Consider the following 16398-nt stretch of genomic DNA (forward strand, 5'->3'; position numbering starts at 1 on the left):
ACCTACTAGGGAGCAATTGGTAGTGAGAAGCTGAGACCACATGAGGCCAGGAGAAAGGAGTTATTACAGAAACAGACATCCTGGGATTTGAGTAGCTCCGTTGTGAGAAGACATTGACAGACCACGAATAAATGGCCATATGGTTTCCAACTTGACATCTGCCATTCCCCAATGTGTTTACCACCATTTACTCTCATGGGCTCTGAAAACCATCTATCTTTTAAACTGCAATTGTATAGCATGAAATTCTACATAGATCAACATCGATTCATTGTTTAAGTTTAGGTATATCATATCATCAAACTAAAATATATATACATTTTAATTCTCATGTTCTAACCATCCTAAAGCTATACAACACTCTACCTAGCTGTTTTCATATCTATCCTTTAAACTGCAGTTGTAGAGCATAACATTCTGAGTTTTTTTGGTGGGGTGGGGTGGGGGGAGACAGAGTCTTGCTCTGTTGCCCAGGCTGGAGTACAGCAGCGTAATCTTGGCTCACTGCAGCCTCCACCTCCCAGGTTCAAGCAATTCTCCTGCCTCAGCCTTCCGAATAGCTAGGATTACTGGTGTGTGCTACCATGCCTTGCTAATTATTGTATTTTTAGTGGAGATGTGGTTTTACCATGTTGGCCAGGCTGGTCTCGAACTCCTGGCCTCAGGTGATCTGCCCACCTCGGCCTCCCAAAGTGCTGGGATTACAGATGTGAGCCACTGCACCCGGCTGTATAGCATAAAATTCTACACAGATCAACATCACCTCATTGTGTAAATTTAGGTATGTTAATATCATCAAGCTAAAATATGTATACATTTTAATTCTCACGTTGTTGCAATCATCCTAAAGTTATATAATGCTCTAGCTAGCTATTTTTGTTCACAATATGATCAATTTGGTCAGTCCCTCCAGTGAAAAGAAAGAAGGGCATAGAGGGCAGCGATGGAGACCCTGTGCCTCTATGGGCGGTGCATGCATCTCTGAGGGGCGTGGTCCTGGGAATGTCACCCCGTGACAGAATTAGGGTTATAATGGTAAGGGATTTTAATCAGCTAAGGCTCAGATATTTTATTTTATAAATAATCTGGTGCCTGTGACTGATGATGACCTTGTGCATGTGTCTGTGTGTATATACACATATGTGTATACATATGTATAACTTATATGTACATATGTGTACATACACGTATGTGTATACGTATATATAGCTTATGTGATATGGGGATATCTATATAGTACTGAGTGATGTATAATATAGATAGGTATATATAAGTATAATATATACAAGCATACATACTGATATGTCTTAGTTAAATATAACTAATATATAACTAATTGTGTAACTTACTCATTTTGAGGCAAGTAGATAAAACCTAATTGTAAGTCAAGAGAGGCTCTAAATCATTAGAGCTGAAGCCCATTGAGATGCCCCAGTGATTCTTTTCCTTTGCTGTGAAAATCTGGACCGGTGAATGGAGTGAGGCACTTCTCAGACAGACTTGTTCGTGTTTCACACCAAGGCCAGAAATCGAATAAGGAATCCGTCAGTGATCATGCGTGGGTAGGCATGAGGAGCATCGTTCTTTGCAGAATAGCTCACAGTGTGCTGAAGTGCACAGCAGGTCACACGCAAACAACCGAGGAAGCTGGGGTTCTTGCTGCTTCACTGCTTAGCAGCTATGGGAAGCTGGGTGAGGTTCTTAACTCCCTGCACTTCTGTTTCCCAACCATTCAAAAAGACATAGGATACCTGTCCTCTGTCTCTCTGAGTTCTGGAGCCCATGAAATGTCACAATTGAGAGCCCTTTGTAAACTGCAAACTGCTGTGTGACTATTGGAGTGTTTGTGGGTGGGGTATGGTGAGCACGGGGATTTAAAATCCCTTGTTAGAATATGAAGTGTCACAAGCAAATAAAGCAATATATCCTATATGGCAACATGTGGTTGACAAGTTAAATAGGAGTTTCAAGAACTGTCATAAAGAGAAAAATAAAGTCTAAGGCACTAAAAAATTGTAGTTGGGTGCTGTAGATAACTTAGTAGTATCCAATCTAGAAAACACTGAAAGGGAGTTGTGCGTAAAAGAACAAGGTCCGTCCAGGAAATGGGTGGATGTGCAGAGATGGAGATAAGAGAAGGAGTTATTTGTACCATCTGTTGCAAGTGGTATAAAGAAGATATCATTTTACAAACTGTAACTATTTTCGGTACAAAAGAAGGTTGTCCTTGGCCTGGAGAACACAGGAGTAGCCCAGCAGAAGATTGAGTATCAGTGAGAAGGACATTTTTCTTTTATCCATCCTACAGCACTGCACAGTTATTGATTGTGGCTTGGAAGCGAAATGATTTATTTAACATTACTTCTTTATTCTGTTCCAGATTGAGATCTTTAATCACTGTTGGGCCCAGGACTGGTCAGCCAGGTCTGGCCACTGGAGGGCTCAGTAGAGTTCCTGTGTCAAAAGATTTATAGAAATAACGCTCATCTTAAATATAGCCATAAGCTAACCGCTGACTGGACCATCTCTTTCCTGGGAATTAAATAATTTTGGCAGCAGTCTGTCTGTCTGCCTCATGTCTGGGAGACATTCCATTTACAATCAAATGAAACAATAGGCTAACTAAAACCTTACAAATGGCAATCTTCCCAATTTTACCAATGCAAACAAGATGAATTTGAAATTTTTTCAACGTAATAATCCCTTCCCTTCCTAATATCATCTTCATATCTATAGGTACAGTTTAGATTTTCTTTGAGCAAATGTAATTTTTTAAAAGCCAATGAAGAAATGAATATGAAAGGGAAAATAGGAAGGAATATGTGTCACAATACTATTGGCTTTACCGGAGCATAAGAATTATTTCCTGTTGAGGTCATCCTGAATATTTCCTAGCACGTCCATTCTTAACACTGACTCAGAAAGAATACATTGCTTCCACTTTGCTTTTAGGCCTAGTCAATGAAAGGAAGAGGGAAAATGAAGAGTAGGACACTTTATACGCTGCTGGGAAGAGTAATGTAGCAATGGCTGTAATGTCCCAAGGTAGAGCAGGCAGAGAAGGGTCTGGTGAAGTCATCAAACCGAAGCGTGGGGGTGTTAATGGTTGCACACACTCATACTGAACCAAACTTTGTGGTGAGTTAGCCTGAACTAGCCCTTCTCTGGAGAATGTGCCTTCCACTGAGATTAAGCCACTGGGTCCTAGATGGCACCAGGACACCAGAATATTGTTTAGGAAATTGGCTTGTCTGGTGCATTAGTGGGTACTCTGGGGCCTTTGGAGATTGAGCTCCACCTCTCTCTTGGGTGAACTCCGTGCTTGCTAAAGAGCATTTAACTCATCCTGATTCACCGCAGGATTGGGCTGGCTTTCAAACTCCTGACAGTGAATTACTGCTCTGGTAATGACGAATCCATGCGTGCATGCTACAGACAGTGCCCTGGGGCATTTTGAAAGTGAAAGGAAATTGCTGTGAACCTGGCAGGAAGGAAGGGAAGGCAGAGGTAAACCAGACTTCTCGCATTGAACCCACCGACTCTCATTGTAACAGGGTCAACAGAAGCCACCTCTCTCTAGCGTAATCAACAAGGTTTCTTGTGGTTTTTTGTTTTGTTGCCCTTTTTTTTTTTTTTTTTTTTTGAGACAGGATCTCACTCTGTCACCCAGGCTGGAGTGCAGTGGTGTTATCTTGGCTCACTGTAGCCTCTCAACCTCCCAGGCTTAAGTGATCCTCCCCCCTCAGACTCCCAAGTAGCTAGGAACACAGGCATGCACCAGTATGCCCAGCTAAGTTTTTACTTTTTGTACAGACTTGGCCTCCCTATGTTGCCCAAGCTGGTCTCAAACTCCTGGGCTCGGGGAATCCTCCTGCTTCCACATCCCAAAGTGCTAGGATTACAGGTGTGAGCCACATAGCACCTAGCCCATAGCAGATGTGGGATAACGTGTTGAACATGGCATGACTTTCTTAGCCAAGCAGCAGAGAGACAGAGAGAGTTACTGCTCTGTTTCCTGGGGGACAGCCTGACCCCAGACCCTTCACAAACAGTCACTGGAACAAGCAACCCTGCCCGTAATAAGCAGGTAAAGAAGAATTATAAGAGCCATGTCTGTTAGCATACCTCACGCCATAAAACAGGGTCTTTGGGGGATGTGATAGGGGCAGCATCGCGGCGTAATCAGACAAGGGGGACCACCCCTCCATCCCCCTTCCTGGAACGTATGTGCTTGACCGAAGACACAAAACCTGCCTAATGTGTACCAGATTCATCAGAAACTGATAGTGTGTGCCTCCCATACTCTGGTGAGAAATAACAAACCCTTGCTGATTAGATTAAAAATCAAAACAAGAGCTTCCACATTCCTTCTACTGTTTTCCGACCTCTTAGGTGGCATCTGTTACAACCACTTCACCCAAATATCGTTCCTAGTGAGACATCTTAGGAGGGTGGCAATGTTACGTGCTCCATTTGCCCCCTTCTTTAATAACCACAAAGCGATTTGATGGCAGTAAACAGTTTTTTTAGAAAGCCTGCAAAGGACTGGATTTGAACTTGAAAGACGTCATGGAATTCTTTTGGTCAGCAAGAACAACCTCTAAAAGCCTTAAAATGTTTTTAAAATGCACAGGCTGCCCAGAGTGTGGTAGTCGGGTGTGGCGTGAAGCCAGTGGGGCTTCCAGCCCAGTGTGTGGAGTTCCTTGTCACCGTATTCCCACTTGGATAGCTTTCGGTTCCACCCAGTCCCCAAGGGCCCAGAAAACATGATGGTGATCAGAGCCAGCCTGTGAGCGCAGGAGGTGCTTCCTTTCTCCCCGACCTTTTGCTAGCAGTGCATTAATTCCCGTCCTCCGCTGAGCGCTGCACAAGTCACTTCGTGTTGTGGACACGCACCTTCTTGTACCTGTTCCCCTGGAAGAGACCGGCTGTGCTGACAGCGGTTGTACCCAGAAGTCTCTGGGGATCGCCTGCCTCTCGTCCTTCATCTTGTTTAGGGTGGGGCAGAAGGGCTCTGGTTTCCTTTCCAGAATCCCTTCTGCACAGCCATGGTTTGCCCTCTCTGTCTTTCCTTCTCATTTCAGATGTATTTTCCAGGGTGACTGCAGTTCCTTGCCCGGCTCTATGTAGGACTGATTAATGGCTGCTACCCAAAGTTCAGCTTGGTAAAACAGGGCTGGTTAATTAATAGACAGCTTCCTTATCTCCCTCATGTTTTCCCTCTAGTATTAAACCAGGGGAAGAGGCTTATGTTTCCTTCAGCTGTCAATTCCCAGACTTCAAGTCTGGTAGCAAACTGGGTGTTGGGTGCTGGTCTAGGTTTAAGTAGCACCTTTAAGTCAACAGAAAACTGATCTGAAAGTTGGTTCCTCTGGATTGAATATGTTGGGTTTTCTGATAGTTTCATTTCTCGGTGGCTGGTTGTTTGCCCTTTTTAATGATCCTGTTTGCCTTCGGTGAAATATATTTTGTAATATTTCCTTTGCTGTTAACCCATTTACCTAGGCCGTTTAAAGTTCCTTCACTGGTGTTTTCCCTGTAAGCAATTGTTGAAGGACTGAGTCACCCGTGAGGTAGCCTGTGGTTGGATGTGGGCTGAGGTTATTCAGTGACTAATTTCCAAGGGGAGGAGAAATTGACTTATCACGGGGAGGGTTACTTTTTATCCATGCCACTGTCAGCTTCTGTCTGAAAACTGGGTATTACAAAATGGTCTTTATTGGTTGTGAACACTCCAGCTGAGAAACATTTTAGGATCTCTGTGTCTTTTGTGATGATTTTGTCTCTGAAGAGGAAGCTGTCTAAAATATTCAAGTGTGGAACCAAGGATTTAGATGAAGCCAGCAAACAAAGGAATCATGTAATCAGGACCTGAGCGAATGTGCTTACTCACGGCATTAGGTACACAGGTGATTTCCTTAAGAAAAAGTAAGTGGCTTTAATTCTTTGAGGGTGAAAGAATGTCATAAGATTCCTTTTCAGTTTTCTCTGCTTACTTCACTGTGTGGTCTGATTGAGTGATATGTTTACAAATTCCAGACTTGGAAGGGTGGGGTTTGAAATACAACAAACTGTACATAATATTCCTTTTCCACGAGCTATATATATACACACACACACACACACACACACACACACACGCATATATATATTTTAATACTCCACAGACATTATTACATGAGGCAGTTTCCCAAGATGATTTTAAACAAATATCTTTTATACTAGGTTTTTTGTGTTTTCTGGAAACAATTTTAATATGTTGTTTCTTATCTTACCTTCAAGAAACTTCTGAATGAGTGATATTCGATTTGACTTATGGTACTTTTGGGAAATAAAATATAGCTACATGTAAGAATTTCTAACTCAGACTTCAGATCTTAATAGGAAATGGCCCCAGATACTTTCTGGTGTTTCGGAAGTATGGTGTAAACAGCATTTTGATCCGTGTGCAGTCTGTGGGCAGCGACACCAGCCTCTCAGCCTGCTATTATGACGAGGCTCTTGAAGAAACTACCCTCTTTCTAAGAACTGGAAGGACTCAAATAACAAAGAGACAATAGAGGTTTGGGCAGTGATGGAAAGAAGAAATGACAGTGCCTCACCGAGCAGATGAATGCGGTGGAACAGTCTTGTTCATACATTATATCTAGGGCAGGTGAATGAACATTTTCTGTGTCGGGGCTTAGGTGCACACGGCAAATAGGTATCTGTGTTGTATTCAGAAAAGGGGCTGAAAGAATCTTTATTTCTCTGTGTCGGTCATCTCTTTCTTGCTGTAAAATGAAATTGTTTAAAGCTTACATTATGACATTAGTGTTGAAATTCTGTGGGGAAAAAGTGTCAATGATAGAACATAGCTAGTTACTTTAAACTCACTAAGGGAAAAGAGATGATAAGATTAGTAGCATCAGAAAGATCAGTGGTAGAATAAGGGACTAAGATATATTAATGTGAATGGCAACTCTGTGTGTGTGTGTGTGTGTGTGTGTGTGTTGCTTATTTATTTTACTTGTCAGTTTAGTATAATTTTCTCCCACAAGGTCTGACTTTGAGTACCAGTGCAGGAAAAATCCAGTATGTATTTAATGCCATGTCTTTACTCATTAGCAAAGTAACAGTTAAAAACCAAAACAAAATAAATCTGTGTTGGTGATAGATTCTAGGAAGATCTCTCCTTAGTAAGAACACCCGCATCAAAGGCTGGGTTTGTTTTAAATTGTGAATTATACAATCTTAACCATCATGCTGCTTTAGTCTATCAGATTCTGGAGTCTCCAAATGCTACTTTTTATTGTAAGTGTGACCTTGGAAATCACACTGAAGACTTGAAAACATCCCTCCAGTGATGTCCCCTTACCTTCCCCCACATCCTAAGAGCGGGTCGCCCTAGGCTGCTCCCCGTCTTTTATAGTAGGATTCCCAAGTTGTCTGATCATAAGGGTTCATTCTAGTTGTGGTTTTAAAACAAATTTTCCCACTCTATAAAATGATCATTGTGTCATTTTTCTTCTTGGGCTCTATTTAGAGCCGAGGATGAAATACATGATCCTGGTTCTTTTTAAATCTCCGTTTTGGAAAGTCAGTCATAGCTTGGCAAACCAACATAAGAATTCTGCCAAGACTTCCAACATCTAAGTCACCTGTGTTGATAGAGACATTCAACCTCAGATTACCAATTCTGTCATAACCGAATGTTTGTATTCAGTGCCACTGTGGACAACTCAGGTTGACGGTGACTCTTTTGATGACCCTTTTGGATGATGGCAAGATTATTTTGAAGTGGACAGGGCAGGGAAGACACACAGGATTAGCTCCAGATCCAGGATGCTGACTGTTCATGGCAAGCATCCATCCTCATTGGCTGAAGTCCCATTCTGGTTGGTTGGTGTCCCTGCCATACTGGATATTAGCTGTCAAATATTTCGACTATCACCGACATTTCCCACATGAATGCCCAATATAATGTATTAGAATTACTTTAAGTTAATTGTTATATTTCTTTCTAATCTCATCTACACATACCACTAGAAAATCTAATGAGATATTCTTTCTAATTAGATCTTTAAGTGTTTCATTTTAAAGGTTATTTATATATCTTCTAACCACTTTTTGCACGTCACCAAGCGTGTTTTTAAAATACCTATGTAAATACCTTTGCTGTTTTCAAAGACATGTACTCAACTTTTTATGAATTTAAATAAATTTTACATTTTCTTTTTACTAATATTCTTTATCCTTCTGGACAGTTCTATACTCCCTGGAATATTTTATTTTATTTTATTTTATTTTACTTTATTTTATTTGAGACAGAGAGTCTTGCTGTGTTGCCCAGGTTGGAGTACTGTGGTGCATTCTTGGCTCACTGCAACCCCTGCCTCCTAGGCTCAAGCAATTCTTGTGCCTCAGTCTCCTGAGAAGCTGGATTGCAGGCACATGCACCACGCCTGGCTAATTTTTGTATTTTTTGTAGAGATGGGGTTTCGCCATGTTGCCCAAGCTGGTCTCAAACTCCTGGCCTCAAGTGATCTGCCCACCTCAGCCTCCCAAAATGTTGGGATTATAGGCATGAGCCACTGCACCCAGCCCCTAGAATCTTAATGTCCCTTTTTATATTCCTGCCAAAAAGAGGAAAGTTTCTGCTGATTAATTAAGGTCATAGTCCCCCAGATCAAGATGTATTCTGAAGGTGGCTAAGGAAGGAAAAGAGAACAGGGAATAGTGATTGACCTAGTTAGGACTGTTGTTCATACAAAGTGGCTTCTAGATATTTTATTGATTGATTGAGACGGAGTCTCACTTTGTCACCCAGGCTGGAGTGCAGTGGTGTTATCTCAGCTCACTGCAACCTCCGCCTCCTGGGTTCAAGCAATTCTCCTGCCTCAGCCTCCCGAGTAGCTGGGACTACAGGCGCACGCCACCATGCCCAGCTAATTTTTATATTTTTAGTAGAGAGGGGGTTTTGCCATGTTAGCCAGGCTGGTCTTGAATTCCTGACCTCAGATGATCCACCTGCCTCGGCCTCCCAAAATGCTGGGATTACAGGCCTGAGCCACTGTGCCCAGACAGTTCTACATATTTTAAATATTTTTCTGGAATTAATAACAATAATGACAACAGTACCTACCATTTGTTGTATGTGATTTGCCTTGGACACCATGTAATGCTTTATAAACAGTGGCATGTTTGAGTCAATGTGATGAATTTATCTCGATGTTGGTTTTGGTTGGTTATTGCATTGTGTAATCTGATTATGTGGGGAATTTGCCCAGATATCCGCTGCTCACTGAGCCAGTCCCTCCTGTATTTTATGACCTGTGAAGCCCTGTGCTGCTTCCTGCTGAGCCATACATTGCTTTTTATTGGGCTCTGAATTGTGAAGGCAGAGTGAGAGAGGTATTTACAGAGGATCCGTGTTGCTCTCCTGCAAAACCTGTGTCACGGGGTTGCTCAGCCTCCCTGGAATGAGCATCAATCAGGTGTATTATCACACAGTGACCTTGGGACTGTCCCTTCTGGTCTAAAGCACTGAGCATCTGAGTCATGAGGGTGTCCAGTGAGCAGGGAGGACCTCATGGGCTGGAGCATCAGGGCAGGGGCCATGCAGAGCAGACGCACCTGGAGCCTGACCACAAACCTAGGTATGGATCCACAAGAACTAGGACATGAGGAGAGAGACCTTGGACAGCATCAGCATATCACAAGTTAGGTTTAGGGAAGGGAGAACAGATCAGCCTATCATAGTGGGAGCTCTGTGTGTGCGTCTTGGGAGGGGAATAAGGGGGAAGTGGAGATAAAATTGTGATTGTGAGGGAGGAGTCTGCAAACTCCAGGGGGCCCAGAAATAGCCCCTACAGGAGCCAAGAGGTCAATTCTGCAGTGCCCAGGTCCTGTATTCAAAAAGGGCTCCATTTTGTTGCTACATATTCACACCTTATTTGCACTTCTCATTGGTCACTTTCATTATGAAATCCACTTCTCTATGTACAACTCACAGGGCAGGGATTCTACACTGCTGGATCATTCCAGGAACAAGATTAGGAAGCCATGGGAGTCCCACTGGTTGTTCCTGCATTAGCATCTACGAAGTTTAAGAAAGAAGGTGCCCTCTCCATGGCGCTTGGGAGTTTCCGTGGAGCTTGGGGCTTGTTTAGAACTACATCCTAGAATAATGCCAGGCATTTACCAAGTGCTTGGTAAATACCCTTTACTACATGCAATGAGTTTTTATGATAAAGAAGCAGTTAGTTTGTATCCTGTGCATTAGGCTCTGTTTCATTTTCAACCTTCTCCTGGTGCCTCTACTATCCCTACTCTCATCTGCGTCACCCACATCATGGGGTCTCTTGGCTGCTAATCTTGGTTCTTGCCATTTGAGCCCCCACCTCGCTCCTCAGGTCCCTACCTCATCCACCCTCCATCCATTTATACCCTTCTTGTCTGTCACATCTCCTGGAAGTCAGGATAGGGACTGTGGGCTCCTGTGACCTCACCAATAGAACTTGAAGAATGGGTGGAGCTTGTCTCTCCTTCCCTCAGTTATTTGGAGAATCTCAGTGGGCATTTCCCCGTGGCACCTTGACCAAAGCAAAAATATATGAAATCATCATATCCTGAATTAGTTTGTATTTTTCATTCTACTCCGTTGCTAAACACAGTAGCATAGTTGCAAATTACAGTTGACCATTGAACAAGGTGGGAGTTAGGGATGCTAACTGCCCACACACAGTAAAACAATAAAATAAAAAATCTGTGTAGAGGCCAGGCACAGTGGCTCATGCCTATAATCCCAGCACTGTGGGAGGCCGAGGCAGGCAGATCACCTGAGGTCAGGAGTTCGAGACCGGCCGGGCCAACATGATGAAACCCAGTCTCTACTAAAAATATAAAAATTAGCTGGGCATGGTGGCCCACACCTGTAATCCCAGCTATTTGAGAAGCTGAGGTAGGAGAATCACTTGAACCCAGGAGGCAGAGATTACAGTGAGTGAGCTGAGATCACGCCACTGCATTCCACGCTGGGAGACAGAGCAAGACTCCATCTAAAAAAAAAAAAATTCGCGCAGAACTTTTACCTCCCCACAAACTTAACTACTTACAGCCTACTGCTGACCAGAATACTTACAGATGACATGAATAGTCGATTAACACATAGTTTGTATGTTATATATATTATATACTGTATTCACACAATAAAGCAAGCTGGATAAAAGCAAATGTTCTTAAGTAAACCATAAGGAAGAAAAAAAATCTGTTTCCTGTTTATTAAGTGGAAGTGGATCATCATAAAAGTCTTCATCCTCGTCAACTTCATGTTGAATAGGTGAGAAGGAGGAAGAGAAGGGCCTGGCCTTGCTCTCTCAGGAGTAGCAGGGGAAGAAGGATATCTGTGAATAAGTCGACCCGCACAGTTCAAAATTGTATTCTTCAAGGGTCCACTGCCATGGTACTCTTATTGCTTCATTATTTCCTTCCAGCCTTTCGGTGCTGATTTATCATAGGCTCAAGTGAAGAGTTGGTGAATGAATGAAACTTACCTTCCAGGTTTTCCTCCATGTATCTCCTTTCCCCCTGCTCATCTCCCTAGATTGTATCCACTTGGAAAGATGGGAAACATGGCTACTATTTCCCAGGGCTAAAGGTAGAAAAATGTGCTCAGGACAAGTTTTAGAAGAGGCAACATTAGCACTATTGATACACTAGACCTGCATTTATTAAGCAGCGTCTCTAAGAAGCTGTGACATTAAAATTTAAGCCACCACACTATTTTTTCCTGAAACCCCACAAAATTGCACTCTTCATCAGGTGTATTCATTTCTTGTGGTTGCTGTAACAAGTTACCATAAATTTAGTGGCTCAAAACGCCATAATTTTTTAAAACACCATAGATGTATCATTTTACTTTTATGGAGATCAGAAGTCCCAAGTGGATTTTGCACATCAATATCAATGTGTCAGCAGGATCACTCTCCCTCTGGAGGCTCCAGAGCGGGATCCATTTCCTCACCTTTTCCAGCTTCTGGGAGCTGCCCACATTCCTTGGCTCATGGCCCCTTCTCATAGCACCTTCCAAACTCTTCTAACTCGACTTTTATCATCATAGATCTCCCCTGGAGCTGATTTCTCTGCCTCCCTCCTACACGTATAAAGACCCTTGTGATTGCCTCGAGTCCACCAGGATAAAGATCTCCCATCTCACCATCCTTAGCTCCACCCCATCTGCAAAGCCTCTTCTGCCATGTAGGGAAACATATTTACAGATTCCAGGATGAGGGTGTGTACATCTTGCAGTGGAAGCCACACAATTACACACTGAGACTTCTCTTGAAACATGAGTATCAAAGTCAACTTTCTAATCCTTTGTTTTCTTTTCAGATGCAGAGAGAACTTGTTTATGCAAGAGGAGATGGCCCTGGGGCCTCTCGCCCCGGATCTACTGCTCATCCACCCCATGCAATTCCAAATTCCCCACCGTCTACTCCGGTGCCCCATTCCATGCCCCCCTCCCCATCCAGAATTCCTTATGGGGGCACCCGCTCCATGGTTGTTCCTGGCAATGCCACCATCCCCAGGGACAGAATCTCCAGCCTGCCAGTCTCCAGGCCCATCTCTCCAAGCCCAAGCGCCATTTTAGAAAGAAGAGATGTCAAGCCGGATGAAGACATGAGTGGCAAAAACATCGCAATGTACAGAAATGAGGGTTTCTATGCTGATCCTTACCTTTATCACGAGGGACGGATGAGCATAGCCTCATCCCATGGTGGACACCCACTGGATGTCCCTGACCACATCATTGCATATCACCGCACCGCCATCCGGTCAGCGAGTGCTTATTGTAACCCTTCAATGCAAGCAGAAATGCATATGGAACAATCACTGTACAGACAGAAATCAAGGAAATATCCAGATAGCCATTTGCCTACACTGGGCTCCAAAACGCCGCCTGCCTCTCCTCACAGAGTCAGTGACCTGAGGATGATAGACATGCATGCTCACTATAATGCCCACGGGCCGCCTCACACCATGCAGCCAGACCGGGCCTCACCGAGCCGCCAGGCCTTTAAAAAGGAGCCAGGCACCTTGGTGTATATAGAAAAGCCCCGGAGCACTGCAGGATTATCCAGCCTTGTGGACCTTGGCCCTCCTCTAGTGGAGAAGCAAGTTTTTGCTTACAGCACGGCAACGATACCCAAAGACAGAGAGACCAGGTAAGGTGCAGTGAGGGTGACCGAGGGTGGTACCTGGGCCCATGTGTCACTATGGGCTGCTCTACAGGGGTCAAACCGACAGAATAAATGTCTGAGCACCCATCTCTGCAACATGCCCTGTGGATGCTGTAGGGGTTACAGAGTGGTGTCAAAGCCACCGTTGTCTGCAAAGAGTTTCTAAACTGGCAGAGGTTACAGCCATGAAGCCATGTTCAAGAAGACAGGTGCACTAACAATAGTAATCAGTTCCTTTGTGCCTCTGGAGCATGCATCTAACAGCATTATCGTTTGTATAAATCTGAATAATTTGGAAGAAAATTGTCATTAGCAGAAGCCCGATGAAAAGATCAAAAGGTCATAATAATTGATCTGCTACTGCTGAAAATAAGGAGTGGTTTTCAGTTTTAACTGTTGGAAATAGCAGTTTTTGTTTTTCCTTGTGGAATACAATTTTGTGTTCTCATCTGGTTGTGGGAAGTGGAAAGAATGTGTCTATTTTTTAAGAAGATAAAAATCTGAATTTGCATGAAAATGGAATGGCTTAGATTTAATACTTATCTAGGAGTGGTGCTGAAATCAGCAAAATTTTTCTAGTGAAAGACTCTCTGGGGATTTGAATTTCTTTTTAAATAGATATATTTTATAATTTACCAGTTCAGATGCTTCCTACTCTATCTTGAAAACCTTCCAAAGTTCATATAGTAATAGAAAAGCTAATTTTGATAAAGGAAATTTCTCTAGCCTGAATTGGTTGAAAGAAGTCAACAAAATAATCATAAAAATCTAGCCAAAGAAATTGAGTCCAAAAGATGTGTAAGCATGCTGCTACCTATTGTTATATATGAATTAAAGGGTATGAAAAATAAGATGTCCAGGCCGGGTGCGGTGGGTCATGCCTGTAATCCCTGCATTTTGGGAGGCCAAGGCGGGTGGATCACCTGAAGTCAGGGGTTCTAGACCAGCCTGGCCAACATGGTGAAACCCCGTCTCTACTAAAAATACAAAAATTAGCCAGGCATGGTGGCAGGCACTTGTAATCCCAGCTACTCGGGAGGCTGAGGCAGGAGAATCACTTGAACCTGGGAGGCGGAGGTTGCAGTGAGCTGAGATCACACCATTGCATTCCAGCCTGGGCAACAAGAGTGAGACTTCGTGTCAAAAAGAAAAAAGACAAATAAGATGTCCAGATACTCAGTTATTCAATACCTTATTAGAACCACTGCTTCTCACTAAACAATGTCAATATCACTTACTGTTACATACCATATAAAAAGAAGGCCAAAATTGTGAATGGAATGTGACCTGTCTACCTTACTATTTTCACACACAAGTCAGAAAGTCCTGAAGTCCTCTTTAGCACAGTTTTATTATGAAAGGGCAATCCCTTATTATTTATTCAATTACTGGGAATATCATAGCAGAAAGATTTCAGGAGATGGAAAGAGAATGAACATGAAAGTTTTGGGATCATTAATGAAACAAAAAGTTCTACCTCTCTCATGTAGTTAGAATAACAACAACAGTGACTGGCTTGATGATGCAGGACTAAGAAAATATAAGAATTAGAAAATAGTATTCATTCTCTCCTTTTCGAAGTCTTCATGAAGTGAAATTCTAAGCATCAAAGAAAGGGACTCTTCCCATCACTACAGACAGCTAAAGGGTATAGGATAAATATTTGTAGCGGTTCATTGGAGCAAACCATTGTGACATCTGGAGAGGAATCTACCAAGATGTGCCATAAGTCTTGGAAGCCTGTGCTGCATACTTTACAGAAAGGATAACACACCTGTCCCCTTTGGTGGACCGTGAGGTGCTGGTTGGAAAATGGTATGTCACTGAGGGGATGGAACTGACAGGAGCAAGAATTTAGTCCAGGAAACCGTAAAAACAATCTGTCTCCTGCATATAATGTTGAGAGCCAGAATCCATCCTCCCCATCATCCCCCTGCCTCCCACACTGACCTGTTGTAGATGGAAGAGCATCAGGAGTTGATTTTGCCATGATCATAGTGAACTGTTTCCACCCTGGTTCTTGGATGGTAAAAACCTGAATTTGCATGAAGGTAGATTAGTTTAGATGTAATATTCTTTTGGGAGTAGTGCTGAAATTATCAAAATTTTTGGCCAACCAAAGATGGTGTGCGCCTTCTTTCTAGAACCTAGCTCAGTGTCACCCATGTAATTACCACACATACACAACTTAATGTACATCCTTGAGCCTCACTTTTTTTTTTTTTTTTTTTTTTTTTTTTTTGAGACGGAGTCTCACGCTGTGGCCCAGGCTGGAGTGCAGTGGCGCGATCTCGGCTCACTGCAAGCTCCGCCTCCCGGGTTCCCGCCATTCTCCTGCCTCAGCCTCCTGAGTAGCTGGGACTACAGGCGCCCGCCACCGCGCCCGGCTAATTTTTTTGTATTTTTAGTAGAGACGGGGTTTCACTGTGGTCTCGATCTCCTGACCTTGTGATCCGCCCGCCTCGGCCTCCCAAAGTGCTGGGATTACAGGCTTGAGCCACCGCGCCCGGCCTGAGCCTCACTTTTCAAGAGATTTAGTTACGGAGAGAAAAAAACAAACCCTCTGCTGACCTGTGGAGTCATCTCTGTATGGGATCAAAATCTTGAAGGATTTTAGCTTTTGGTGCTGTGGGTATTCTTTTAGAGCCTCCACTCCCTTTTTTTAAAAAAGATCTGCCAACCTCAGACACTTCCATTTTGTAAAATTTCAGAAAATTCTATGGACTTGAGTTTTACATGTTAGAGAACCTTTTTAGAAAATCTAAATTATTCTCTTACCAGTTTAACAAATATAAGAAAAACTGACTAAACAGATGAATATTCACCTAAAATACACTGTCATTATCACCACTGTGTTCTGACGTATGATTGTAGTTATGAATGTAATGTTACATGTTCACATTTTTCGTTCCCCATAATGTGAAATAGCAGAGGAAGAATTTTATCTCATACATCTTGCCAAGGTGACTCCCCACCTGTAATCAGCTTATCTTCAGAGGGTGGAATTGGAGTGCTTGGTTATATGTGGGCTAGTTAGATTCTCTTTTCCTAGAAACCTGCACATAGACACACAGACACGCAGAGACACACACATACCACATGGACACACAAAGACACAGACACATGACACACACGAAACAGACACACGTACACATACCCCCACACAGACACATACACA

General features: G+C 43.1%; 1 protein-coding gene across 50 annotated transcripts in view; it reads left to right on the forward strand.

Moving 5' to 3' along the window:
- KIAA1217 overlaps positions 1 to 16398 on the forward strand; it is an 839292-nt gene that overhangs the window by 753140 nt on the left and 69754 nt on the right. For 38 of the 50 annotated variants that reach the window (XM_077945978.1, XM_077945980.1, XM_077945965.1 and 35 more), the window contains one exon: positions 12373 to 13205. In XM_077945978.1, coding sequence (XP_077802104.1) covers positions 12373 to 13205 — 833 coding nt within the window. Of the gene's footprint in view, positions 1 to 5615; positions 5929 to 12372; positions 13206 to 16398 lie in introns of those variants that run through there. The other 12 variants (XM_077945989.1, XM_015146630.3, XM_077945992.1 and 9 more) reach the window with 4 other exon arrangements.

This window comes from Macaca mulatta, chromosome 9 (genome assembly GCF_049350105.2).
Source record: "Macaca mulatta isolate MMU2019108-1 chromosome 9, T2T-MMU8v2.0, whole genome shotgun sequence".
Taxonomy (NCBI): Eukaryota; Metazoa; Chordata; class Mammalia; order Primates; family Cercopithecidae; genus Macaca; species Macaca mulatta.